Source organism: Bombus flavifrons, chromosome 16 (genome assembly GCF_040668555.2).
Source record: "Bombus flavifrons isolate JBK064 chromosome 16, iyBomFlav1_principal, whole genome shotgun sequence".
NCBI lineage: Eukaryota > Metazoa > Arthropoda > Insecta > Hymenoptera > Apidae > Bombus > Bombus flavifrons.
In genome coordinates, this window is record NC_138457.1 from 8,463,294 (window position 1) to 8,490,642 (window position 27,349).

General features: G+C 36.3%; 1 protein-coding gene across 1 annotated transcript in view; it reads left to right on the forward strand.

The window, feature by feature from the left end:
* The window catches only part of LOC138188175 (metabotropic glycine receptor), a 166,093-nt gene that overhangs the window by 89,789 nt on the left and 48,955 nt on the right, over positions 1–27,349 (forward strand). Inside the window, exon 5 of the mRNA XM_069129708.1 lies at positions 11,472–11,672. Coding sequence (XP_068985809.1) covers positions 11,472–11,672 — 201 coding nt within the window. The remainder of the gene's footprint in view (positions 1–11,471; positions 11,673–27,349) is intronic.

Consider the following 27,349-nt stretch of genomic DNA (forward strand, 5'->3'; position numbering starts at 1 on the left):
GCAACTGATATAGGAACACTGCAGGCTCCTGAATCATCGTAACGATCGTACGACTGCATTAAAAATTGGAGCAAGCCTTACAACTTTACCCAAGAATCTCTCCATTCCGAAGAACAAGAAAGGAAAGAAACAAAAAAGGAAAAAACAAAACAAAAAGAAGAAGAAATTATCGTGTTGGAAAGCAACAGAAATTATTTCATTTATACAGCTCTACGGAGGCTAAATTAATCCCTGGAGAGTAGTAAAGGCAGAAAAAATGCTTACGAAAGTATAATTTTTTCTCGTTGAATGAAAATGTGTGGAATTCCGTGGCAACGTGCCAGAGGAACAACTATCGTGCCCTCCATAAGGCCGTTTGCATGAAGCTGCGCTGTTAAGTACACGACACTAACGCTGGATATCGAGTTTCAGGTGATTCTTCGCTTGTTTTTCCGTGGCTCGTTTCTCAGAAACTTTTTCACGAAAACAACGGATACGAGTTTTGGAACGAAATCGTAGATAGCAGCAGAATTCATTACCGAATCGCTATCCACGTTCAATCGTCCGTGACGAAAGTGAATTAAAGTTGTGGATTGGAACCACGGATTATCGAGAACCCGTCATCTTAATCGACAGAAAATTATTCGACCGCCCAAGAACCAGAATGCTTATCGTCCTTTTCGTCCGAGTGGTAAAACGAAAAAGTTACTAGATTCCTTCGTAACTTCCGATAATATTCCCTAGACGCGCGTATGCAGCCCTTTGGGCGCAGAAATTCCTTCGAGAACTTGAACGCGACGCAGCAGAATATTCCGTGGTTATTTGTGCTTGGTCGTGGTAAATAACTTGGCGTGACACGTGACTAGTTGGAAATCTATTCCAAGGATTCTGTGAACCTCATTACGCTTAACCCATTAAGAACCCATGACGCGTTAACGCAGCAGTTCATTTCTAATTTATTCCTAATTTATGTAGTTGCTAAATTCCAACGAATTTATATTGCACTAATGGAAAGCGATTACGAGAATTTATCCAATGTCTTTCCATAGTGAAAATTTCAAAGTTTAACATGTAAATCTCCATCTCTAAGGAAAATTTAATCTTTTTCCCATAGAGAAACGCCTGAGGATGTCAGGGTCAGTTACGACCGACATTCACCAAAGGTTAGATAGAAGAAAATGTAAAGGTTATGGTCTTAATTTTTGGCGCTATAATAGCAAATCTACGACCATCTGATTAAAGGAAATTGGTAATTTTTGAATGGCTGACACGAGAAAAAAATTCCGAAGGTTAGGATTTATTGTGTTGGTAACTAAGTGATTGCGGATTTTCTCATTAGGTGGTATTGACAAAATCCGCAATCACTTAGTTGCCAACCCGGAGGAACATTTCGATCTCTTTTCCATGAACACAACACCTCAACATCTGTCATAAATCATTTGTGCAGCGATAGTTACGGCCAAGGTTCTCCATTTTGTGGCTGCTATTCGGTCAAACGCTATTTTTCTCGAGCACCCTGTACGGCCAGCGTATAGAAGCTTGGACAGTCTGTCGATTCGTTCGTTCCTTCGCGCGAAAATGGATATCGACAGCAGCCACGCTGTCATCCGCACTGTCATCCGGAGTTATGTGCCCGGTTTGACGAGCGCACCTGCGCCGGACGGCGAAACGATTTCCCATTGGCGTTTCAGCGAAACGTTATTAATTCGTCGACCCGTCGCATCGAATGGTTAGTGTGACGTATGAAATGAGATCTTTTCATCGACGACTCAGTCGGTAAGGCAGCTTCCTATCGTTCGGTCAATTGAACCCTAGGGATTTTCGAGATCGGTCGATTTTGAATCGGCTATATTCTTTTTCATAGATGCACTTTCTTCGATTATCTTTCTAAGCACAGTTTCCGACAGTTGAAATAAAAGCTTCACGTGTGAGAATTTCTGACGGTTGACAATCAAATGCTGATATTTACTACGAGACTAGAATTCGGACATTGTGCCACAGGTCAAGAGCATTTCCATCTTAAACGAGAAATTAGCGATGACAAGAGAAATGATGGATTTCACATTGAGATCCGGATCATGTGTAACCTAGATTTGTATTTGGGTTTCGTGATATATTTAAAAAGAAACTAGGTCCAGCATGGTCTAGATCGCGCACAGTCTATATTTAGGTTAGTTTGGATTTTGTCAGATTAGACGGAAAGTTCGTTGCAAATACACAAAAAATGGAGCACAGTTTGTTCTGGTTTCTTCGGTACAATTTGAAACGAAGCTTCACACTCATTGCAAAACCTCTGGCAAAAATATAAAACCACATGTACTGATGATCCTATCCGTCAGAAACATGTGTCAAACCAGGTCGCCATGTTCTCAAGAAAAAGCAATGTGTCATCGCACGCTAATAGCAACAGTTCCCATCTTTGGAAAAAGATGGTAAAAACAGAGCAGCTCTCGAGAGAGAAAAAGAAATTTCGAGAAGTGTGTGATGCAAGACCATTCGATGCAGCCCCTCAATTACCGTCGTTGCGAGCTCTTCAGTTTCCTCTGCATAGACAATTCTACTTTTCCCTTTTTTGCCACCTCGTTTTGTTCCGGCGAAATAATACCTGAACGATAAACAGAACGATAAAACCAGTTGATTCGGTTTTGCTTTCGTCCGTTTTCCTAGTCAGTGGACGTTGCCAGTGAAACGGGTCGCATAGACGTCACCAAAGGTATCGTTGAAAAGAATCATTGTCATTTGTTCGTTAATGTTCCCCTCTACGTTTCTCGTCTTTATGATCCTCGTTTCTGTTTGCTTCTGGTAACTTTTTCTCGCTTTTGTTGTTCCCTCGTTTCGTCTGTTTCATCCAATTGGCAAGCTGCTATTTTCAGGCCTGACCTTTAGGTCAGAATCGGTAGATTGTCGGCTATTGTTCATTGACAATGGTTCCAGTGGAAGTTCGTTCTCTATTCTCTCACGTGGTTCTACCGTGAAAATTAAAACATATATCCAAAATGTATTCATACGAATGAAAAATTTCTTTCCATTTTACGTGATCTCAGCTTTCTTATAAAATTTGCTAACATCGAAGTATTCCAATGTTCACAGTAAGTTGCCAACTATTCGGAAGTTGTGTTTGAATCGACGTTATAAAATTCTACTTTAGCTTCTATTCGTTCTTCAGCTGACAAGCATCAAGTTGTCTCATTTCTCGTTTCACTTAGAATTCCACTTATTTTATTTCACTTGGAATATTAAATCGTCTATATTAATCCTTTATTCCATACGTTAGATTCCCGGGCCAAATTCGCTCCTTGACCTGGAACCTTTAAACATAAATGGGATCTAATCCAAATCTGACTCAAGCCTTCCTTTATTCCCCACAACTTCGCTACAATCGAGATTGAAACTTCCAAAGAACCAGAATTCTGTACGGTATTAAGACTTCACAGCTTTCTGAGGTCCACCCTATAATTGGGTTCTTATTCACTTCTTAACCGGAATTTATAATAACTCAAAGCCCATTCAGATTCTTCCTTGTTTCACGTGACTGCTCACTGTAGTTGTAAAATCTCTGAGAATCGGAACAACGAAGGGTGCGAGGTTCGCTTGGCCCTTTTAAAATTGTTACAGGACTAATGACACAGAAATCTGGCCTGAGCCTATTCTCACGAACCTTCTTCCCAACTTCCTATCCAATTCAGCTTATTCTCTGGAAATCGGAAGTTAATTCCTACATGCGAGAATATTCACGATTCCATTTACCATATCGTCTGGTAATCCCTATTGGTCGATGCAATTCACCAAAATCAATTGTCGATTCGTCGACGTCTCCTCGACAGCCAGGCTCTCACAGAAGCCTCTTTATCGCGCGATGCTTCGAGCTTCAGCGCTACCACTACGTACAGATCAGAGCTGGCCAAAATTTGTAACTCGTAATTGTTCCTAGAGATGTTGCAGATTTCGTGGACTCTTGTAAACTCGAATGATTTATTTGCAAAATACGTGGATAAAGATCTGAGATCTTGGACGATCCTAAAATTGTAATTAATCTTGCCAAAGTCGAGAAAAGCACTGTGTCAGTTCTAGCCTTCATCCTCCACTGTTATCATTCGGTGAAGGATGAACTTTGGTAAAAAATTCCAAGCTATTTAATTTGTATTTCATAAAAATGACTAACAATTGTTGCTCCGTAGGATACAAGGTACAATGTAAAAGGAGATACTGAAGAATTCAGTGAGACACTGAAGAATCCAGTGACCTAATCGAAAATCCTCAGTGACCCATTGATATCAATTAAGAGCTGATGGAAGCTGCGATGTCTAATTTCTGAGAGATTAATGGGACGATAGGACGAAGGTATCTGATCGTCGACGATCCATCGCTAAAACCTCCCCGTAGGTTAGATATCTAGCTAGTTAGAGTAGAGACCGCGGTGGCCAGGCCTCTCTCGTCATCGTCGACAAGCGAATTCCAATCAGAAAGCAATCAGCGGTAGCGCAGGGTATGCGTCGGTTTGCGTTAAACTTCAGTCAGAATGCCTGGGACGTAATCAGAAATGACACGCTGTCACAGTGAACAGACACACTAAGCTTGCAATATCGAACGATCACCGACCAGCCAGGGCCACCGTTCGATTCCCGTGTCACCTCTGTCTCCAATCCACCGTGTCTTTCTGACGTGCAATCTCATCGGCTGACGAGTACCTATGACAAGCGAACCATTGCTACGAGAATTTGCTATCCATCTAAGCGAGACTCGTGGATCAATCTTGTCGGATTGAAACTGTTCAAGACCCCATACGATGCACACAGTCTTGCCAATATTTGTCTACCAGTGTAGCTGTGGATATTTTCCTCATCATCGAACGTGTTCTTGGTGGAAAAATAATGTAATGGGTATGCTTCTATCGATTGGATGATTTTAATGGACGTTTTTCACTGAATAATATAAAATAAAATATAAAATAAAAACTGTGGAAGGAGGTAAAGGTCGGAAGGATTTGTTAAGACTGAAGATGAATAGTTGATGAAGAAGTGAAATTGATAGGATAACAGTGTTAATATTATGATAAGTAATAGTTTTATAATTACAGACAGGGTGAGCAAATAATTAAGCACAAACAATTTTGTTAATGTGATTAACTGACAATTTTAAACTTGGAAACTGCTGCTATCTGAAAGATGAGAAGCTTGTCATATCCTTCCTCTGTAGTCTTCTATTTGATAAAGTATACTTATCTTGGAATACCATCCAAGGAAAATATATTTCCTAGCTTGTTACCTGTTCCTAGCTATTATTGGCATATTCTGATTCGTGGAGAATCACAGAAATCATTTTTGTAAAATTTTAGTTATAATATTATTCCTTTATATTCTTCACTTATTGCAGTATAAAAATAATATTGTGCGTTAAAATCTACTTAAAACCCTGCATGGGACGTAAAGATACTCGGTTCTATCATTTTTCTTTTCTATTCCATGAAAGGTAACCACTGTTTGACCATAAACTGCTTGTTCCACTGACGTGGCCACCTGTCGACCGAAGGGGCGAGCTGTTCTACTGATTGATCCACTTGTCCGACCATACGCGACCCTATTCTACTAATCCCCGTCGCTTGTCCGATTCTAATCGATTTTTTCCCCTTGTACCGGCCAGGAACATCACTGTGGATTATCAATTAATCGACCAAACGAACCAGAAAACCATTTAAACCGCGCTTCGTTGAATTCTAATCGCTTTTGCCAACTCCCCAAAGCATTGTCGTCCTAATGTTATTTGAATTATCATTATTCATGGCATTGCGGAGTCAACGGTTCGGATTCTATACGTAAGTGTATTGTTGACGTAAATTATTTCGTCGTTTCGGCTTGTCACAGATGTTTACAACGCGTTGAGCGCGAAGGTCGCGCGAGTGATTGACCCATTTCACTGGCGAATGCGAAAGTTGCCACCTCTCGTCGATTTCCATTAGGTGACTTACGTTGTTCGCTTCTGCTCCGCCTGTTCGCACCTCCCAACGCTTTTTAGCAGCTGCTTTTATTCTTTTCTTTTTTGCTGACAATTTTTTATTCAAAATTTTTGTGAAATTTATTGTTATCGTTATTGTTATTGCTGCTATGTATGGTTTTGCATTGACAGGATAGCGTTACAATTTTGGTTCGTGAATTTTAATAAAATTTCAGAGAACACGATATTATTTTTATTATTGTCACGTGACTCTGATTGCGTTTAGGCAAATTCGTATTTCCATGAACACGACTAAATAAAGAGAGTTTAATTGGGTCCGGATGAAGAGAACAATCGTCCAGATTAACGTTTAGCTAAAATTTGTCCTCTTTCTGCCCGATGGACAAATTAAAGTTAATAATATTTGTGAAAAATGAACTTTATATAAACTAATTATTTTTTTCACGAAAAAATTCCCAGATATTTTCCATACAATTCTATATATGACAGGCAAATTTTAGACCAAAATCCCTTGCACTTTTTCCAAAAGAAAATCCCAGATTTTCCAACTGACCGAAATGCCACGTGGAACGATTTCTGCTCGATCGAACAGCCTCGAATTTAATAAACTTTCACAATTTCTCTGTAAAACAATAATTAATCACCGCTCCAATTCTATTTTCCGCCTGATAAACTAATTCTACCCTTTAATAGTTTCAGATAAAGAATTGGGTTTCTGACTGGCGTATTATAAATCTCACGGCTATTTTCCACTCTATTATCCCTCTTTGGAATTCTATCCGCTTAAAAAAACAAGCTCTTAATTAACTTGGCTACACGGTTTCGAAATGTTACACCAGTTCAATTAAGAGTAAATTTCGTTCCGTTCGCGGACGTGTTAATAATCTTGCTAACGAACTCGACACGATTCGAGGGATTAAAATTGCAACAAAGCTAGCGTTCAAGTGCTCTCGTAGTCTTATTACATCGTTGAACAGAAACAGGCGGCGAACGCAGACAGACAAGTGAAAGTGTCATACACCAATGTGGATAGTAATATCTGTTTATTGAAAGAATAATTAAAAGCATTGTCCAAGAAGAAAAAGTAATTTCTTTCATGAAATACTTTAGTTTGAATATAAAGATCAGTGAAGAGAAATATGGTGAATTATAATAAATTCTTTCTTGCAGTGGAATAATTTTCATATTTGATGCTCTGATAAATAATTTTACATTGTTTAAAGTATCTTCTTATTTCCTATTTGTTTTTAAATATCAGAATTTTCTATAGAAACTTAATTCATCTTTTAGTTTTTCTAAGGACATCCTGTCTTTAAATTTGCAAGAATATCTTTTCTTTTATTTCCTTTTTTTGCAGTGGAATAATTTTCATATTTGTTGCTCTGATAAATAATTTTACATTGTTCAAAGTGTCTTCTTATTCCCTATTTGTTTTTAAATATTAGAATTTTCTATAGAAACTTAATTCATCTTTTAGTTTTTCTAAGAACATCCTGTCTTTAAATTTGCAAGAATATCTTTTCTTTTATTTCCTTTTTTTGCAGTGCAATAATTTTCATATTTGTTGCTCTGATAAATAATTTTACATTATTCAAAGTATCTTTTTAGTTCTTATTTCTTTTTAATTAAAGGTTGTTAGAATTCTTTTATAGAAACTTAATCTATTTTTTAGTTTTATTAAGTACATCCTGTCTTTACATTTGAAAGAATATTTTGTCTTTTATTTATTTATTTTTGTAGTGGAATAATTTTCATATTTGTTGCTCTGATAAATAATTTTACATTGTTCAAAGTATCTTCTTATTTCTTTTTTTTTAATATTAGAATTTTTTATAGAAACTTAATTTATTTTTTAATTTTTTTAAGAACATCCTGTCTTTACATTTGAAAGAATATTTTGTCTTTTATTTATTTATTTTTGTAGTGGAATAATTTTCATATTTGTTGCTCTGATAAATAATTTTACATTGTTCAAAGTATCTTCTTATTTCTTTTTTTTTAATATTAGAATTTTTTATAGAAACAATTTATTTTTTAATTTTTTTAAGAACATCCTGTCTTTAAATTTGCAAGAATATCTTTTCTTTTATTTTTCTCTTTTTTCTCGTATGCATACATTGTTATCTAAATATCGTACAATTAAATATGGAGAATTTCGTAACAATTTGCATTGTTTATCGTGTGTAATAATCAACAGTAAACATGGCAACAACTTCATGAAATTCTACTCCCTGTAATTCCAAACAACTTAGACAAGGTTTCGTCTGTATACTCGAACAATTATGCTAGGAAGCAGTTGGAATTCATGACAGACGTACAGTATGCCACTCCGTAGACTAATTTAATTATTAGCTTGGCAAATATGAGACGTGTCTCTCGAGTTTGAATTTGTCTGGCTAATGCCACACATGAAATTTCATTCTGCTAATAAATTATTATCATCTGCATTAACATGAGCTACGAGATATAAATGTGCAAGATATTCTTTTTCATAATTTATTTTATAGAAGAAGTACTCTTTTTTCGAACGTGGAATTTTTCGAAGTTGGAGTTGCTGAAATTTAGAATTGAAAATTTCTGCAATGTGGCACTTGGAATTTTTTAAATTGCGAATCATAAAATTTCTGAAATATGAAACCTATACTTGCTGGAATTTGAAGTTTCAAATCCTTGGAATCTGTAATTTGAATTTAGAATGATGGAAATTTGAAATTTACAGTTTAAAGTCGTCGCCTTTCGAATGGTCTTTTCTTCAGAAAAGCTAAGTTAACGAAAACTTTCAGTGAAAATTTGGAAGCTTCTAAAATTTAGAATTTTCGCTTTTAGCATGTTCAAATTTTTGTAATTCATGGAAAATAAAATTTTAAAAAATTTTAGAGAATTTTTGCAATTCCTAGGAGCCGAAAGTTTTCATTCTGTGGAAATTCCAAATTCCAGAGGATTTTCATTCAAGAGGAAAATTCGAAATTTTCTTTGGCAGGGATATTTCCCTTAAAGAAAAGTTTGAATCAAGAACCATTGATAGTTTCAAATTGTAAAATCATTGAAACCATTCGTGCCACTAAATCAGTAGATCAGTAAAAATATAAGTGGCAAATAAATTTCCTATGAAAACAAATAATTATCGTAACACGTGAAATAGAATCTTGTCTTAGCATAAACATGTTATTCTGCAATGAGATGCGCCATAAGGTTCTATTCACGACGCATGGAAATGGCAACTGGGCGTAGTTAGCTCGACCCTAACATCCTAAACCATAATGGCATCGTCGCTGATTTGTGATATCGATAAATTCTCCTGAACTTAAGTCACGAACGTGAATACGATTTACCACGTTATGATTTGTATCCATACGGATTTACGCGGAAGTAATCATGCATATTTGGTCGCTTATGGCTGAAGAAATTTGTTCCGATGGCGTGACACACATTTGTTTCCATGACACCGATTTTGACATTGGCCGCTAATGAACCGTCCGGTTGGTTGGCTCGTTGAATTACGGGCTATCGATGGGATTAAGAATGTGGCGAGTAGCCGTCGAATGTTAATCGATTCGATTGCCGTATGGCCGCTTACAGCAGCGTTTATGTGATTTACGACCTGTACGATTCCACTGAAACCTTCCTCGATGGAATACGAATCTCTCCTTTAGAAATACAGGTGTTGTTCGAGAAGTTTGGAAGAAACGTGTGTAGCAAAATGGCACCACAATAAATTTTTGTTAAACAGTGTGTATTTCGAAGTTAGAAAAAATTAATTTGTCGAGATACCATCAAATATTTCTTTTGTGGAAAATGTTTTTATATAGTGTTTTATGGAAAGGTATTTTTTTAATATTCCTTTGATGGCGTTTAAGTGTTTCTTAATGTCGAATATCTCCATATTTATCCATAAACCAGCAATAAATTTGTTAACAAGTTCGCTATTTTTGTATATTCTTCTATATTTAACTTGCTCGCTTTAAACGATATCCGGATATTTAGAAAAATAATATAACCGCAATGAGAGAAGCAGAAAATACAATAAGATGTACCGAAAAATAAGAGCCACGGAATCAGAAGAATTGTCAATTTTTCACTCTCGAAAGACAGCATAAATCACGCTCTTTCAAACCCATTTTGTTTCACGTCGATACGTCGCTCCGTTTTCGAGATATCCAGCTTTAAAGTTTACCATTGATGTGCCGCTAAAATCCCTGAAAGTAAGCTTCACCTTCCACTCCTTCCGGGAAGTGCGTACGCGCGACCTACTGTATAGTAAAAAAACCCGCTGGCTCAGCGCCCTTCAATGGCAACCAGTTGGAGGAGCTTTAGGTCAGTGATGCGGCTGAGTGAGACAGCGCTAGTGCGCAAAAGAGAGGTCAGTGACGCACGCGAGTGAGACAGACGTTGCAGCGCGTGCGAGTGAGACAGACGTTTGAGCGCGTGCGAGTGAGACAGACATTGGAGCGCGTGCGAGTGAGACAGACATTGGAGCGCGTGCGAGTGAGACAGACATTGGAGCGCGTGCGAGTGAGACAGACATTGGAGCGCGTGCGAGTGAGACAGACGTTTGAGCGCGTGCGAGTGAGACAGACATTGGAGCGCGTGCAAGTGAGACAGACGTTTGAGCGCGTGCGAGTGAGACAGACATTGGAGCGCGTGCAAGTGAGACAGAGGTTGGAGCGTGTGGAAGTGAGATAACGCTAGCGCTCACCAAAGTGGAAATTCGAAACAAAAAATTGTAATAAAATACAAATTATAAAAAATATAATATATTTCTGACGTAAAATTCCGAATTGCTCATAATTTTGACCAATATGAAATTGTAATTTGAATAATAATAATTGTGCTTGGGATTGGAAAAATATATTTATCGTATAATATAACACCAATGGGCAAAATAGAAATGCAAAATAGAATTTTTAGTAAACTCTTAATAAAACGATGGTAGACATTTTTGGATTAAAATATTATTTTTCATATTTCTTGATACTGTACTTTTTGTATTTTTTTTTTTAATATTTTCTCCCAGTACTTTTCTCGTGTCCTTTTCTACAGTGGATTATCCGAACACTATATTCGTTGGCTTCCATAAAAACGTGTATTCTATGGTATTTTAAATGTGGAATTTTAAATTGCACACAGTATTTAATCCATTTTTAGCAATGTGAAAATGGAGGAGATCGTGTAATTAGAACCCTGATTATAATACGATGTAATTTCTCATATTACATATATGAATATATGGATAATACTAGTACGTGTAAAATATAAATTTATAATTTTTTATACTTTTGACATTTTTTAACATATGATTTAAAATCCATTTCTACCTAATTTCTTTAAAAATATTATATTCCACGTACAATATTTCTGAAATATAATTCCAAATATGATAATTAATTCTTTCTTTTTTTAATTTTCCATTTCTACCTTCTATTTCATATATAATCATCCTTTTTTCTAGTTTTCTATTTTCTTTCAGTCTCTATTTTGCATTCCAAGTGTACCATGACAATCGATTTTTCTAATTTTCTATTTGGATGTCTTATTTCCAGGGTGAAGAGAATCAGTACGACGTGGATGGCGTGTTCGAGTGTCTCCCTTGTGCTGAGGGTTGCGAGTCCTGTGAGGACGATTCACCGTGTGTGGTATCCTTGAACTGGTTGATGAGAACTGCTATCCTCATCCTGGAATGCTGCGTCATCGCCTGTCTGCCCGCTGTCGCCCTTTTCACTTGGAAGTATGGCAAAGTGAAGGTAAGGAGTCTAAATGCTTTTCCACAATCCAAATCCTTTCTTACGCTTTGAATATTTTACAGAGGCAATTTTCTACAGTCAGCGAAGGCAGGATAATGAAATTCTATAATATCGTTGAAATTTTGATCACATATTGATTCCAAGTTCTTATCGATGGAATAAGTATTCAAAGGAATACTGTATCTGAGAAAGGATATGGTTGCCAAAGGCATATATTCTATTATCAGGACTTTCCATTATAAATAGCCTGTAAACTTTTATTTCAATAAGGACGTTAAAAGAGATTGAGGAAATTTTTCATGAAAACTAAAATTAAATTATTGTAATATTATAATGAAATTTCAATAGGAACATTTGTGCTTTTAAAATGGAAATTCATAACTGAAAGTTCTTCAGGCGGATAACTGTTAATGGAAAGTTCTAAATTTCAAACTTTAAATGTGTTTTATAAAATGTTCGGTTAAAATACATTTCCATTGTTTGAAACAGGCGATTGGTAACAAAATTCTCTGTATAAAACATAATTGACACAAAAGAATGCAAGCTTTTAACATGTATCCGAAAATTTAGGTAACAAGAAATCTAATAAATGTAATGACAGACAGAAATCTTATCAGTTGGAAAAACAGATGCATCTACTGCTAATGAAAAAATGCTCAGAAATATATAAAATTTTCCAAATTCAGTATTCTCTGCTATTCTGAATAAGTGAAGCAATCTTTTACCTATATTGCATTTTTGAAATTAATTTTACACAGATATCACTAAATCCCAAGATTACTATATAATACTTTCAACCTACAGCTAAAACAGTTAGCCTGAGTTTCAGATACTAGCGTATCTTTTTTTTGCTGCCAAGATTCGAACTGCTTCTAAATTCTCTCTGATTAACAACTTCTGAGCACCAACTATAGATTTAAAATAATCTAGAATCCCCTTTGATGTCAGCTCCAACTTCTTTCTGCAAGGTCTTTGAAATGGTCTGGGGAGAATCCCATTGGGAGGGCCTGTCCACCATCAAAAGGTCCTTTAATCCAAGCCAACTAACTGCCCTAAACGCAGTTGAGGCAACTTCTGTCGAAAGAATCAACTACCAAAGGCTAACCTACCTCTGCTTCGAAATTAATTAACTCAGGTCCAAGCTGCCTTTTCAACGCGATTATCTCAATGCGGCTGACTCGTGAATCGATCCTTTATCTGTCCTCAAATGCAGATTACATCTCTGCATTGCAAAGTTGCGGTGCAGTTCACCGTTATAAGCCGGCATTGTTCCCTGGTTTGTCTACATTTTCTTATGGTTGTGCCGTGCACTTTAATACATACTTTTAATTTGATGTTTTGTATAAACAATATGTGAAACTGTTAAACGAAATCATTACCGCAAAATATAATTCACCCCTTAAATAATTTTTACGCTTGTTTGCTTTATAAGTAGTGAACATTAGTCCTCGAACTTGGAAAAATGTGTGATGGACAGCGTACAGGTTGCTTGGCTAAGTCTTAATCGAAGAAGGTTCGTGTCTTTTGACAGCTAAGCAAAGAGACGTTTCACTGTTTCATCCCTATATATGGCCCAAGATTCTATTGCCCAAGATTCCTATATCCCAAGATTCTATGGCCCGAGATGGCTCAAGATTCTGTGGCCTAAGATGCCTATGTCCAAAGATTCTATGGCCCAAGATGGCCCAAGATGGCCCGAGATGGCTCAAGATTCTGTGGCCTAAGATGCCTATGTCCAAAGATTCTATGGCCCAAGATGGCCCAAGATGGCCCGAGATGGCTCAAGATTCTGTGGCCTAAGATGCCTATGTCCAAAGATTCTATGGCCCAAGATGGCCCAAGATGGCCCAAGATGGCTCAAGATTCTATGGCCTAAGGTTCTATGGCCTAAGGTTCTATAGCCTAAGATTCATATGTCCCAAGATTCTATGGCCTTAGGTTCTATGGCCTAAGATTCCTATGTCCCAAGATTCTATGGCCTAAGATTCTATGGCCTAAGATTCCTATGTCCCAAGATTCTATGGCTTAAGGTTCCTATGTCCCAAGATTCTATGGCCTAAGATTCCTATGTCCCAAGATTCTATGGCTTAAGGTTCCTATGTCCCAAGATTCTATGGCCTAAGATTCCTATGTCCCAAGATTCTATGGCCTAAGGTTCCTATGTCCCAAGATTCTATGGCCTAAGATTCCTATGTCCCAAGATTCTATGGCCTAAGATTCATATGTCCCAAGATTCTATGGCCTAAGGTTCTATGGCCTAAGATTCCTATGTCCCAAGATTCTATGGCCTAAGGTTCTATGGCCTAAGATTCCTATGTCCCAAGATCCTATGGCTCAAGATTCTATGGTTCAAGATTCCATGATCCAAGATTCCTATATCCCAAGATTCTGTGGTCCAAGATGGCCCAAGATTCTATGGCCTAAGATTGCTTGGCACGTTCTCTTGTCTTCTTTCATTCTCATACTTGTGCCAACCAATTAGTATTCCGTGTATAGTGTCCCGCGATAATTCTATAAATTTTACTCAAATGTCATTTTTGAACCTACTTTCGTCGATTTTCTCTACCTTCTGCTAACCGATTTAGAAAATTATTTGTCAAATAATTGGCAAGATCCTGGCCTAGATCAGAAGAGCTTGGAACAAGGATTTCAGGTAGCACGAATTTAAGGAACAGTTAAGACGAATTTTTCCATATGGAGATGAAAAACGGATCGGGCAATAATCGCGCTGAAATGTCCAACTTTGGCCGCTTTTCCATTCCTGTCTCGATAATCGAATCTTGACTAACGAATCCTGTTCTGTTCAATTACCCGGCGTAATTAAAGAGAGAAAAAGGTGGATCTGTAGGACGAACTGTAAATCGCTGCTACGTTTTTCCAATGGCTTGTCCTTGTAACTATCGTGCACCCTCGATGATTGTTCGTTTGGCGTTCATATTTTCGGAAAATAACGCGTTACCAGACAAGGCAACGTGTTTCCGCTGCCGGAAATTAAAAGCCTGACCTAACCAACGAAAAATAGATCGCCTTTGTTTTTGGTTTGGCTAGGATTTTTTAGATGTGAGGACAGGGTTGGAAAAATATTTGTTCGTAAACATGCGTGTGATGGAATTTTTTGTTCAAAAGCCGTTTCGTGGCATTTGTTATAAAAAAAAAGAAGAAGAAGAATAAAAATAGAGTGGAATAAGAGAAAAGTGGAAGAACAATTCCATGAACGTACACTGTGTACATTCTACAGATATTTCCAGCGAAATATCCCAACTCTTCAAGGTGTCCGGATTTTCTTAACGAATTCTATCGATAATTCCGTAAATTCTAAAAGCTCCAGATTCGTGTCAGGATGTTTATCCATCAACTTGGACGAGAATAACAGCGTTGCTTTGCAATCACGTATCGAGGTTGAGCCATCGCAGGGCTAATAAATTCCCTTTAATTAACCGGAGACGGGCCGAAACCTAAACTAGGAACTCACTTCCGGCAACTATCGCCTCCAGTTGTTACGGAAATTTATTACACGAATAGCCCAAAGACAGGATTGTTTCTGTCGGTTTCACCAGTTCCTACGTCAAGTCACTGCTGATAAGATTTGCTTGAAGAGATTATGGATCCTGCTAACATCCAACCGATTTTGTCTAACCGATAACGCTATTACCTCTACTATTACGCTAAACCAACTATTTCTTTTCTTCTCTTTTCAGACCATTTCGTAGATCCTTTAAAACTAGTCTCAATACTTTTCATATCTTTTTTTCTTTTTTTTTTTTATAGCCAAAAGTATTGGGTTGACAACTAAGTGATTGCGGTTTTTGTCATTAAGTGGTATTGACAAAATCCGCAATCACTTAGTTGCCAACCCATAATATGATCTCTGCGATAAGATCAACTGGAACACTAAATATTTTTTCATAAAGTCAATGGACGACGAATTGTTTGAGGTGGAGGTTTCTACAGACTTGCCACGTATATTCCACAGATATTTTTCCATCTTTCAATTTCCCATGGATACATAAATATCCGTGGTTCTAGTAATCACGAGAAACTCAAACAGCATTTCATAAGGAAAACCTGTACGATGTACAGTATCTGGATGAAATTCATTGGCTGTGCGTTTGCTCATTGAAAATTTTCATTCCATTCGAGTTGGAGAGAAAAAGCACAATTCGTCGCTAATAAAAATACGACTGGATTCGAACGAAGGTTAATTCGTTCCTGCTGGCTGGAATTTACGAGTCGTCGCTCGTTTTAGATCCGTCACGCTGCTATACAATATTCACCGGCCCTTTTTATTCTGTTATACGCGTCCGTTTGTGGCGGCAGTTGAGCCATTTGCCGGATTGCTTAATCAACATGAAACTCGACGCATCGCTGAAGAATTTTTCATTTCCGCGTACACAGAACAAATAATTTCCTTTTTTCTTTTTTTCTTTTTTTTTACACACCTCGTTTCTGGAACAGGAACGCGTCCATTGGACGATGCACGCGTATATATTTTATACAATTTACTACGTGTCCCTCGTAGTTTTCCATTCTGCAAATTTATCCTGTCTCCCGTTGCATGAAACAAGTATTTTTTATTCAACTGTTTTATGTTGCACCGACGCAAGTTTTTTAAGTTCAAAAATATATTTAGGATTTAGGAATTTAGGAAAAATTTCATAGCTTTTGGTTGGAGATTTTTATCAGTTACTCTGTCTTGAAATTATATCGTTTATGGCAGGGAACTTTATCAAAGCTTGTAAATGAAAAAGGATTATGTTGCTTGCCGATGGATTAAACTAGAGAAAATATTTTGCGTAGATAGTGTAGTGTCGTGGACAAATGGTCTAAGAAATATCGGGTGAACCATAAACAATATTGCGAGAAAGCCTAAGTGCCGTTAGGCCAAAAGGGCCTGGCAGTTTTTACCGGGTGGTCGTTACCTGGCAGTCGTTATCTGGAGAGCCGTGAGTGGAGAGTCGAGTTGAGTAGTCGTGAGTTGACAGTCGAGTGGTGGGGAGTCGGGTTGTGATAGTCGTGAGTTGGCAGTCGAGTGGTGGGGAGTCGAGTTGTGGTAGTCGTGAGTGGAGAGTCGAGTTGAGCAGTTGTGAGTTGACAGTCGAGTGGTGGGGAGTCGAGTAGTGACAGTCGTGAGTGGAGAGTCGAGTTGTGAGGAATCAAGTCGTGAGTTGAGAGTAGAGTTGGGGAGAGTCGAGTTGTGAGGAGTAGAGAGTCGAGTTGCCGAGTTGTTATGGATTGTAAACTATTAGTTGTCAGTTGCGAATTAACTATTTAGTTGTCTTAGTCATAGCACATTACTGTATTTAGTTTACGTTAAATAACCATCGTTTCCATCCATGTTTAATCCATTGTCAATAGATCTATCAATTAATAAACTTATCACTAGGATAGAAATCATTGGAAACCTTAATTTCTAATGTTTCTAAATAAATTAAAAAATTCTATAATAGTAATTCGAGGAAAATATATAAGAAATAATATCAAATATAAAGAGATAGTCGAAGAGTGACTTTGGAAGCTGTCTATTGAGAAAACGTTTTGTAAGCAGACAGTTACAAAGTTAGCAATTTTCTTCACAAGAAAAGCGTTCTTCTTATTATACAACTTTTCTTTCATACATTTTGCTCTCTCATTATAAACAAGTAAGTAATTAAGAGTGGCAGAACTAGGCGGAATATCGTGTGTGTTTTTGAACAAGAATTGAGCGTTGGATAAAAGATTATTGATAAATTTAATTCTAGCAAACCTGAGAATAACATTTAATCAAATTTTTACTGGCTACTGTACAAATAACATTAAGCGAATTGATGTTTTGTGTGAAATTTGTATTGAAAAGAAATTAGATGATGACAGGAGAAAAAGTAAAAGAGGAATTGAATCGAACCTTTTACTATCTTCTTTCCTGCATTGTGTATTAAGATTGAAAAATGGTATTTTATTTTAAAGTCTCATTTGGAAGAAAAGCTTAACCAAAAGCGACTACAAATCTTATCTTCTGTACCATCTCTTTTCAAGCATATTAAAATTGAAATATGATAAATCTCTACAAATTCCATTGAAAAATTGTTATAGTAAAATTTCATTTCGAAAAAAGATTGAAACAAATTGAAAGTATTATTTTTTAAATATTATTTATTTTTTTTGAAAATTTCAATGAAATTATCCATTTTTTTTTAATTTGTTCGTTCAATAAAATTACATTTAAAAATATGATTAAGATATTATCGAAACAATTCTGGTTAAAAGTTCCTCTTTTTTTTTTAACTGACTCCCATTATATCGTACAATGTAAAATTCAAACAGTTGGCTCGTGCATTTTTACGAGCATCGAAAACAATTCAATATAAATATTATGTAACCTCCCATGAGTTTTCATAACAAATATTATTATTGGAAAATAAATATACACAGGAATATTTATCTAGAGAAAGGGACGTTTTATTACTGTTCTTTTGTTAACAAAAATATTATACACGTTGGGATATATATAGAAATATCCTTTGGAATAAAGACATTTTATTATATAACAATTCACACACATTTATCATATATTTTATTCAATGACAATGATAAAATTCTATTATGAGAAACATATTATCGAACGATAAATAAATATACACAGAGAGATATTTGTCTAGAGATGAAAACATTTTATTAAAATTTGATAATTTTTAGTGCTTCTCTATTAAACGGAGACATTACACATATAGAAACACACGCAAGTATTATTTACCATGGAAATATTTTATTATAACAATGCAATTGAAATATTAATTACGAGCCATTGTTTGTACAGTCGCATTCATTTCTCGTCGACTCTGATTATTCTGTTTAAGCTTTTCAATAATTTTGTAACCACATCAACACGCCGTGTAATGTTTGCTCGAATCAGTAGCAACGTTTATTCGCAATAAATTTAATTACTTTTGCCAATCAATAATTAAACATGTAAATAAATTAATAATTAACAACGTAACAACCGGTGGAACAAGCAGTGGCCACTTTACACTGTTTTCAACGATTTCGTAATTTCTCATTAACATTTACATACAGCTTGTAAATGTATAGGTGCACGTGCTTGTTTGCTATTCAGTCAAAATTTTCACTCGATGGTTAAATGTCTGAAATAATTGAAAATAATTTGTTGTGTTATTCGTTGCGGAGAGCTTGTGGAGAAAAGTTGTGTTGTCTATATTCCTTGAAATTATGTTTGTCTGAGTAAACATTTGGTGAAAAGCAGGGATTTAAAATGTGTAAATATTTCAAATATTTTTCATCTGTTAAATATTTATAAAGACAGATATGCGTGTATACGAATAAGGGAAATTTGCATATCAAATTCAAGGTAATTCAGCGTGGAATTATTGCTGGAAATAAACATCGTTGCTGGCTACAAATAGAAGAAACAGATTTTTAAATTTTTGAAGAAATTGTCGTAATGTTGAATTTATTATGAAATTAAATTTAAAATTGTCAATGTTTCTAGTGAAACCATGTGCATATTAATGTGAATATTTTATGCTATAATTTTATATACAGGGTGGTTGGTAACTGGTGGTACAAGCGGAAAGGGGATGATTCTAGGCGAAAAAAGAAGTCGAAAATATAGAATAAAAATTTTTCGTTCGAGGCTTTGTTTTCGAGAAAATCGACTTTGAATTTTCGCTCGGTACGCGTCTCGTTATAACGGATCTCACTGTAGATCGTTGTCTCGATGGAAAAATTAAAAAAAAAAAAATTTTATTCTATATTTTGGACTTCTTTTTTCGCGTTTTTACCAGGAAAATTGAAGATGATATCAGAGAGAAAATTCCAGCGAAGAGAAATATCGTCTGTTTCACGATCTCAACACACTCACGATGAGTCTTCTGTCAAAAGTTTAACCGAAGAACTTACGTTCATCTATCGAGAAAAATAAGATTTGAAATATTTCTAGAAAAAAGATTTCACGTAGACGAATTTTTGCAATATTCGAATTTATCTTCAATGCAATAAAATAAATTTCGTTTGAAACGTAAGTTCGATAAAGTCAATAGACAACGAATTGTTGCAAGCGCAGGTTTCTACTGACTCAGCGTGTATTTTTAAATCGATTTATAAAATCGTCAATATTTTCAATAAAATTCTCTTCACAATAGTTTCATTCTATTGAAAAAGAAAGAAAAAACAGAAAATGGGTTAATAAAATTAGTTCAATTATCGAGACATATTTATAGCGAAAATTAATTACGATAAATCGTTAATTGGTTTCGTTGTTGTATCTGATTACTGTCGCCACAGTGGCAGACGATCCCGTTTGACAAATCGAAATATCGTTGCGAAATGATATTTCGAGAGCAGATTTCCTGTCGCATCTGCAACGTTGTTTACGAGTTGGCGGAATGCAACAAGTTGCAGAATTCCGGAGTCAAACTGACAACCATGTGCGTTCGTCCGTATAAATGCAATCCTCTCTTCGAACCAATTTCCCATATTAATCAAATTCGAAAATTCAACAGATATACAGAGTTCATCTGTAGAAAGCGTTCAAACATTTGTGCGCGTCTTTTGTTAACATCTCGCGTGTTTCGTTAAAGTTTAATTTAATTTAATGTTTTGAAATTTGGAAAAATGTAAAGTTTGGAAAAATTTGAATACTTTTAGTCATTTTGTCTAGAAAGAAAAAAAATAGATTTCTATAATTTTGTGAATGTTTATATATAGCAGAATCGTGACGTACAAGAACAAATTTTCCATGAGATAGTATAAATAGCATAATTAACTGTAGACAGATAATAATTGTAACGTAATACAGATGGTGTTTCTAATTTAATGGCTCATTTCAGATCCATCGATTTCTCCAGAAATTAATGAATACAAATAACAGAATAAAAACACTAATATTATTTGCATTAATACGTAGCATTATTATGCTTAGTATTGTAAAATTGTAATGACGTACTTTCTTAAAATCTACCAGTTTCTTAGATAATTATTAGGTTAGGTCATTAGATGGTAATGTCTCGTCAAGTGACAATTTGAGGTTAGGTTGGGCTTAGCAACTATGTAACTGCGGATTTTGTCCTTACCATCTAATAACAATACCCGCAATCACTTAGTTGCCAACCTAATATTATAACTATCAGTTTGATGCCTTTCTGCCTCGTCACGTGACAGTTTGAGGTTAGGTTGGGTTTGGCAACTATGTGACTGCGGATTTTGTCATTACCATCTAATGACAATACCCGCAATCACTTAGTTGCCAAATTAATATTATAACTATCAGTTTGATGCCTTTCTGCCTGGTCAAGTGACAGTTTGAGGTTAGGTTGTGCTTAGTTTCCAACCTAATAACAAAACTCAAAAGAGGAAGAAGAAGAAGATAAGATAAAATCATTAATATCATTTGCATTAATGTAATAACAAAAAGAATTGCGCGAGTGAAGTTCTTAGTTCATATCGGAAATTGATTACTTGAACGAGGAAAATCGTATTCATCGATTAAAAATACAATTTCCTGGTGCTTCATAGAATCGTATAAAGGAAGAAAGGACCCAGAGGGTCGAGTAACTGTGACAAATAGAAAAAGGCAGGGAGACGCGCGATAAATTTCGTTTCCAATCGACGTAAAAATTACTGCTCGGCAGAAATTATGTTTACGAGTTCGCAAGGACGATTCTTTTATTTCCCATAAAAAAAACAAGATGTGCTGGAAATATTGAGATCTAAGATCTAGTCTTATCGACGAAAAAGATGTCATTTCATGTTCGAACGAAAAGAAGAAAACAGATGTCGTGGGAGAAAAATTAATGAAATTATTTACATATAATAAACGCCAATTAAAAGTTCGTTTAATTGGCTGGGAAACACCAAACTTTTAATTAAACGAGAGATTTCTTCGTTATTTGAGCAATTATTGAGATACAAGTTAGAAAAAAAAAAGCTTGAGAAATGGAGAGAAACGTGAGCGAGGAATACCAGCAATAAAAAAGGAAAAATCATTGCTAGTAGCAAGAAAAATTCCAGTAATAAAAAGGAAAATCGTAAGATCGTCGAAAATATTCCACTAATAAAAAACGATAGTCCAGGGCACTAAGAAAAAAAAAAGAAGAAGAAAAAGTAGAAATAGAAAGAAGAAATAGAGTAGGTCCGCTAGCAGAATGAAAAAGCACAAGGCAAAGATGTCATACTGTATGCCAGTGCGATAAAAAGAAAAAATATGGTGGAAAAGAAGTCGTAGTAGTAAAAGAAAAAAGCCGTGAGACGTGAAGAGAAAATAGCCGAGCAATAAGAACAGTAGTTGAAGACTTAACCACAGCTAGGTTGGTACGCTTGACGCGTCCCGGCTCTGAGCTTTCATATCTTTTCAACCTTCTGTCAATTCTCTCGGACACGTACGTAAGCTTCGACGCCTCTCCAATTTTACGACCTCGGATATACTGTCAAGGCTACTGTACCCAATGGAACCAGCCAATGTTGCCAACAGTTCAGTAAGAAGCTTGTTACCTGTATATGTTATTGTCTGGTAGCGGACAAAAGAAAGTTTAGAAAATAAGAAATGTACAGAGACACAATAATTTTACAAAGTGAATTTGTATTTAGTAGGAATAAGAAATGAATATAATATATATCACAGAGTATCAGTAGATGCTAGTATTACAATAGTATGGTGATACTCAGAGTATTAGTAGTAGCAGTAGGTGCAGTACAGTATTACAATATCAGTATAGTATAGCAGTGGTAACTAAAATAATAAAATAACAGTAAGGCTTCATTTCTTTGGTCAAAATAGTAAGACACAAAATAATAGTAAAACCCCACTTTTGAGAGTCTTATTATTTTGACCAAAAAATGAAGCCTTACTGTTATTTTATTATTCTAGTTACCACTGTTATACTATACTGATATTGTAATACTATACTATTAATACTCTGAGTATCACCATACTATTGTAATACTACCACCTACTGATACTCTGTGATATATATTATATTCATTTCTTATTTTATGGTATAACAGTGGTTAATATATAAAATAATAAAATAATAGTAAGGCTTCAGATTTTGGTTAAAATAATAAGACACAAAATGGTAGATAAAACCCCACTTTTGGGAGTCTTATTATTTTGACCAAAAAATGAAGCCTTACTGTTATTTTATTATTCTAGTTACCACTGTTATACTATACTGATATTGTAATACTATACTATTAATACTCTGAGTATCACCATACTATTGTAATACTACCACCTACTGATACTCTGTGATATATATTATATTCATTTCTTATTTTATGGTATAACAGTGGTTAATATATAAAGTAATAAAATAATAGTAAGGCTTCAGATTTTGGTTAAAATAATAAGACACAAAATGGTAGATAAAACCCCACTTTTGAGAGTCTTATTATTTTGACCAAAAAATGAAGCCTTACTGTTATTTTATTAATTTAGTTACCACTGTTATACTATAGTGATATTGTAATACTATACTACTAATACTCTGAGTATCACCATACTACCACCTACTGATACTCTGTGATATATATTATATTCATTTCTTATTTTATGGTATAACAGTGGTAACTATATAAAATAACAAAATAATAGTAAGGCTTCACATTTTGGTCAAAATAATAAGACACAAAATGGTAGATAAAACCTCGTTTTTGAAAGTCTTATTATTTTAGCCAAAAAATGAAGCCTTACTGTTACTAAGCCTTACCATTATTTGGTTATTTTATTGTTACTTTTCTATTCTACTGATATTGTAATATACTAAAAAATGTCACTTTATTGTATATGTAATTTTTAGAAAAGTACAAAGCACTGAACAGAAGCGTGGGTATCACAGCATCTGTAGGTTGCTTTAGTTGATGCTGTAATGTAAGGCTCCTCTATCATGCTGCTACGTGTCATACCGTTCCGCTCTTCCGCTTAGTGAGTCGCGTACAGATCCTCGAACTGGTAATCGATTTTCCTCTGTTGGATCTATCGCGATTCATCCACGCGAGAATTCACCGCCCTCATGGGACTCGTTCGAGCAAACTTCCTATACAGGCGTTCTAGCTAACCCGATTGCGTTTTCGTTGCGTTGCGATGGGATAAACCAGCTTTAGCGAACATTGGCCAACGTAACGGATCCTGAGAAACGGTGGTTGCTCGTCTAGTCTGCAGGATTTTCTGCTGTTTGTCCGCCAACTACATCGTTGATACTTGTTAACTAGTGTTTTGGGATTTATTTCACGGAGATCCTATTCCGTGTGGATGCCAGCAGTGTTTAGATTGCACGAGGACGGATTAGAAGGTCTCCAGGTAGTATACCAAAGTGGTTTAATGTGCACAATTTTTTTCAGAATTTATCGAACCACCTGTTGACATTTATTAACAATTCTAAATATAATTTATAAGGAATTTTTTACTACTGCAGAATGTTAGGAATTTTTGAGTAATAATTCGCTTTAGGAAACTGACTTTAGGAACTTTTATTTAGGAAGCAAAAATGTAGAGGACAGAGAACCGAGTGTATGGAAGCTAGGATTTGAGAATTCGATATTAAAAATTGAGATCTGAAGACTATGATGCAAAGACCATATGGTCGGTGATCAACATCTTCAGAACGTATGAATATGTTAGTAGAGTTTAGAAACTTGAAATCGAGTTACTAAAATGTTTCAGATACTGGTCCATTTATACCGGCAGAAAAATATATCAAGTTGTCAAATGAAAATTGCTGTGCTGAACTTTGACCCTCTATCAAGTTTCTGACTTCCAGTGGCTGGTATCAAAAGACTAAGAACTCGGGTATAACAATCCCAGTTTACTCGCAATATTTCAAAGGTTTATACGACACTGGTCCCTTATTGCCACGGTATATTATGCTGAAAGTGGAAGAAGAGACTTTGAAGTGGAATACAACGTGGAAACAAGTTGGTCGGTCGAACATGGCGAAAAGAAGAGCGGCAAGCAGAGTTATTTTTCAACAGCGTGAATGCTGTTTGTCGCAATGATACCTAGTGACATTCTCTCGTAGCAGCCTTTGTGCATCCGGTTGAATGTGCCCCTTACAGTACTACTGTAAGAAGAAATATAGGAGACTTCGGTCAGGGAAATTGGACGGATACAATAAAGGTCTGCCACGACTGATCCATCTTCCCGAGACCTGTTTATTGTAACGTGGAATAGCTACGTATCTCGGTGAAATACTGTCCCATACCGACGTGGATATACCTGAACCGCTGACGCAGAAAATAGCTTTCTCGGCCCGGTGAAAGTTCAAAGTCACGTAAGCAAACACGTGGGTTACTTATTTTATCATGTTGCCTGCTTCTAAAACTCACTTTCCCATCCAGTTGCCAGACTTTCCATTTTACATAGCCACTTATATAGCTAGATCTGTAGGCCAGAATTATGTCTCAGTCCTGAGACTTGAGTACCCAGTACTTTGGTACTTGAATTCTCATTCCCAGATTCTAGTCACTGACTATCGTGCGCTTCTCGTGGATTTTCAGCGTAACCAAATTATCAGCAAGGTACCAGTGTCCTGAACACTCGATAGTCTTTACTGAGGATCAACTTGAGACATATGCTGAGACATATGCTGAGACATATATTGACCAATAGCACTGCGAATCATCAGTGACTATACTTGCAGATTTTAGTCAGATGGCTGTTTTACCTTGCGATTGATTAATTCATTGAACTTCAATAAGATGGAGGAGATTATGCGAGGAGCCAAACAGTCGTTGAGATGACAATTTGTTCAAAAATAAGACGTTTTACACAAATTTTCTCTTAAGTTATCGAACTGACTGTGTTATACTATAGACCAAAAGTAGAATGCACAATCCTGAGTCTTCAACAGCGACTGTACCATTCGAGGATTACCTGGCTCTCGAAGATCTCCAAGCAAACGTCATAATCGTCAGAAGACTTTGGAGCGCGAACGCAATTCGGTTGGCCTCGCAGCTTTAATGAGTTTCTTTGATGTTGTAACTGGGCTGGTTGAAGAAGGCTGGCCGCATTAAACTGGTTTACGAGCAACGCGTGTAATATGCACGTTCACGTTTACGAGCATCGTGTAGCGCAATATGCGCGTCTTATATGATGCTTTAACGAGCGAGATGCGATACCACGCGTTATACCGCTGCGTCGGATAGATTAGTCTTTTTGCAAACGCATCAGATTGCTGATGATCGTGGAAGGTTAATTTAACGACACGACCGGTTCTAAAGCACTGCCAAGACAAGTTTATTTTCATGGCACCTGATGCATTTCAATGCGCTTGGCTCGCTGTGACAAGCTCTCGTTTTACTATCGTCTCTTTGATAAATCCTGGATATAACACGTTCTATGACGCGAATTTCTGTGGTAACTTGATATAAAATCTGTTGAGGTAGGTCTGCTAGCTCTCTTCCAACCATAGAATACATAAATCATAGACAAAAATCAATAGAAACCACTTTACACGCTGATTTGTGCTATTGTATCATCCGTCTGACTTACATGAGACTGTACTACTGAAACGGAAGATTTCTCACGGATACAAAGACTCAGACTAAATTTATCTCGTGATTTCTAAATGTCCACTTCATTTGCTATCTTGGAAATCATATTTCGTAGTTTTATTAACACATACGCACATACATCTTCTTTTCTTTTATTGTTCTTTCGTCAGACTAAAAGTAACCAATCAAGCGGCGAGTTTAAAATCAATTAAAATGGACCTGCTACCTTCGCCCCACCTATGGAATACATAAATCCCACACAACAACTCGGAAATCATCACTGGGAATTCTTATTTCTTGTGTTTTGTTCCCTGGCTGACTTATACGAGCGTCTACCACTGAAATCCAAAGTCCCTCGATGATATGAAGGTTGAGGCCAAAATTTCGCTATAATTTCCGACTGATTACTTGATTCGCCATATCAACCATCATATTTCACGCTACAATTAGCATTCTTCTCGTCAGAAGACTAACGATCCTGTCGCTCAGGAAGCACCACGAATGGACAATTAAACGTGGAGTTTAATGGAACAGCATAGCTGAAACTGACCCTCGGTTGACGATCAAAGTGGTAATGAGACCGCACATGCGACGTGTCCGTGGCCCATTAGCGTTACAAGTCGCCATAGTTGCAACGGTTACTGTCCCGGAAATTATTACACGACGACCGAATCACGTAGACGATTGTGCGAATCCCCGGCCATCTGCGAATTGCGAACGCCTGCCAAACCAGCTGGAATTTGCTCTTGAAAATTCTGACTCACCGTGTCGCGTCAGCAAACCTGCACGCTGCTTCTGTGGCCAATGGATACAACGTTGTTGCATGTATTATTCATTGGCCACCTGGTACGTGGCTCGTTATTTAACAGCTTGGTACTGCGCTCATGTTAAAGTGAATAAAGGATGGTTAATTGATGACTGGGTCTGAGAATCCGCTGTCTTGAAATACAAACTGCGATGTTCCAGTTTGATCTGGTGGTAAAACGTTGGTTTAATTTTTATACTTTTCTTCTTGTTATTTCTTGCAGACTGGTATTTGTACCGACGAGATGATCAAAATGACCAATTTACTGTTTTTTGTAGGAATTTTCTAGAGTTACAATTTTTTATTATGGTGAATTCACTGTAAGATTTGTTCGTTGGGTTATTGTTTAGTTGACAACTGTTTCAGATGCGCAATTTTCTCGTTAATTAGG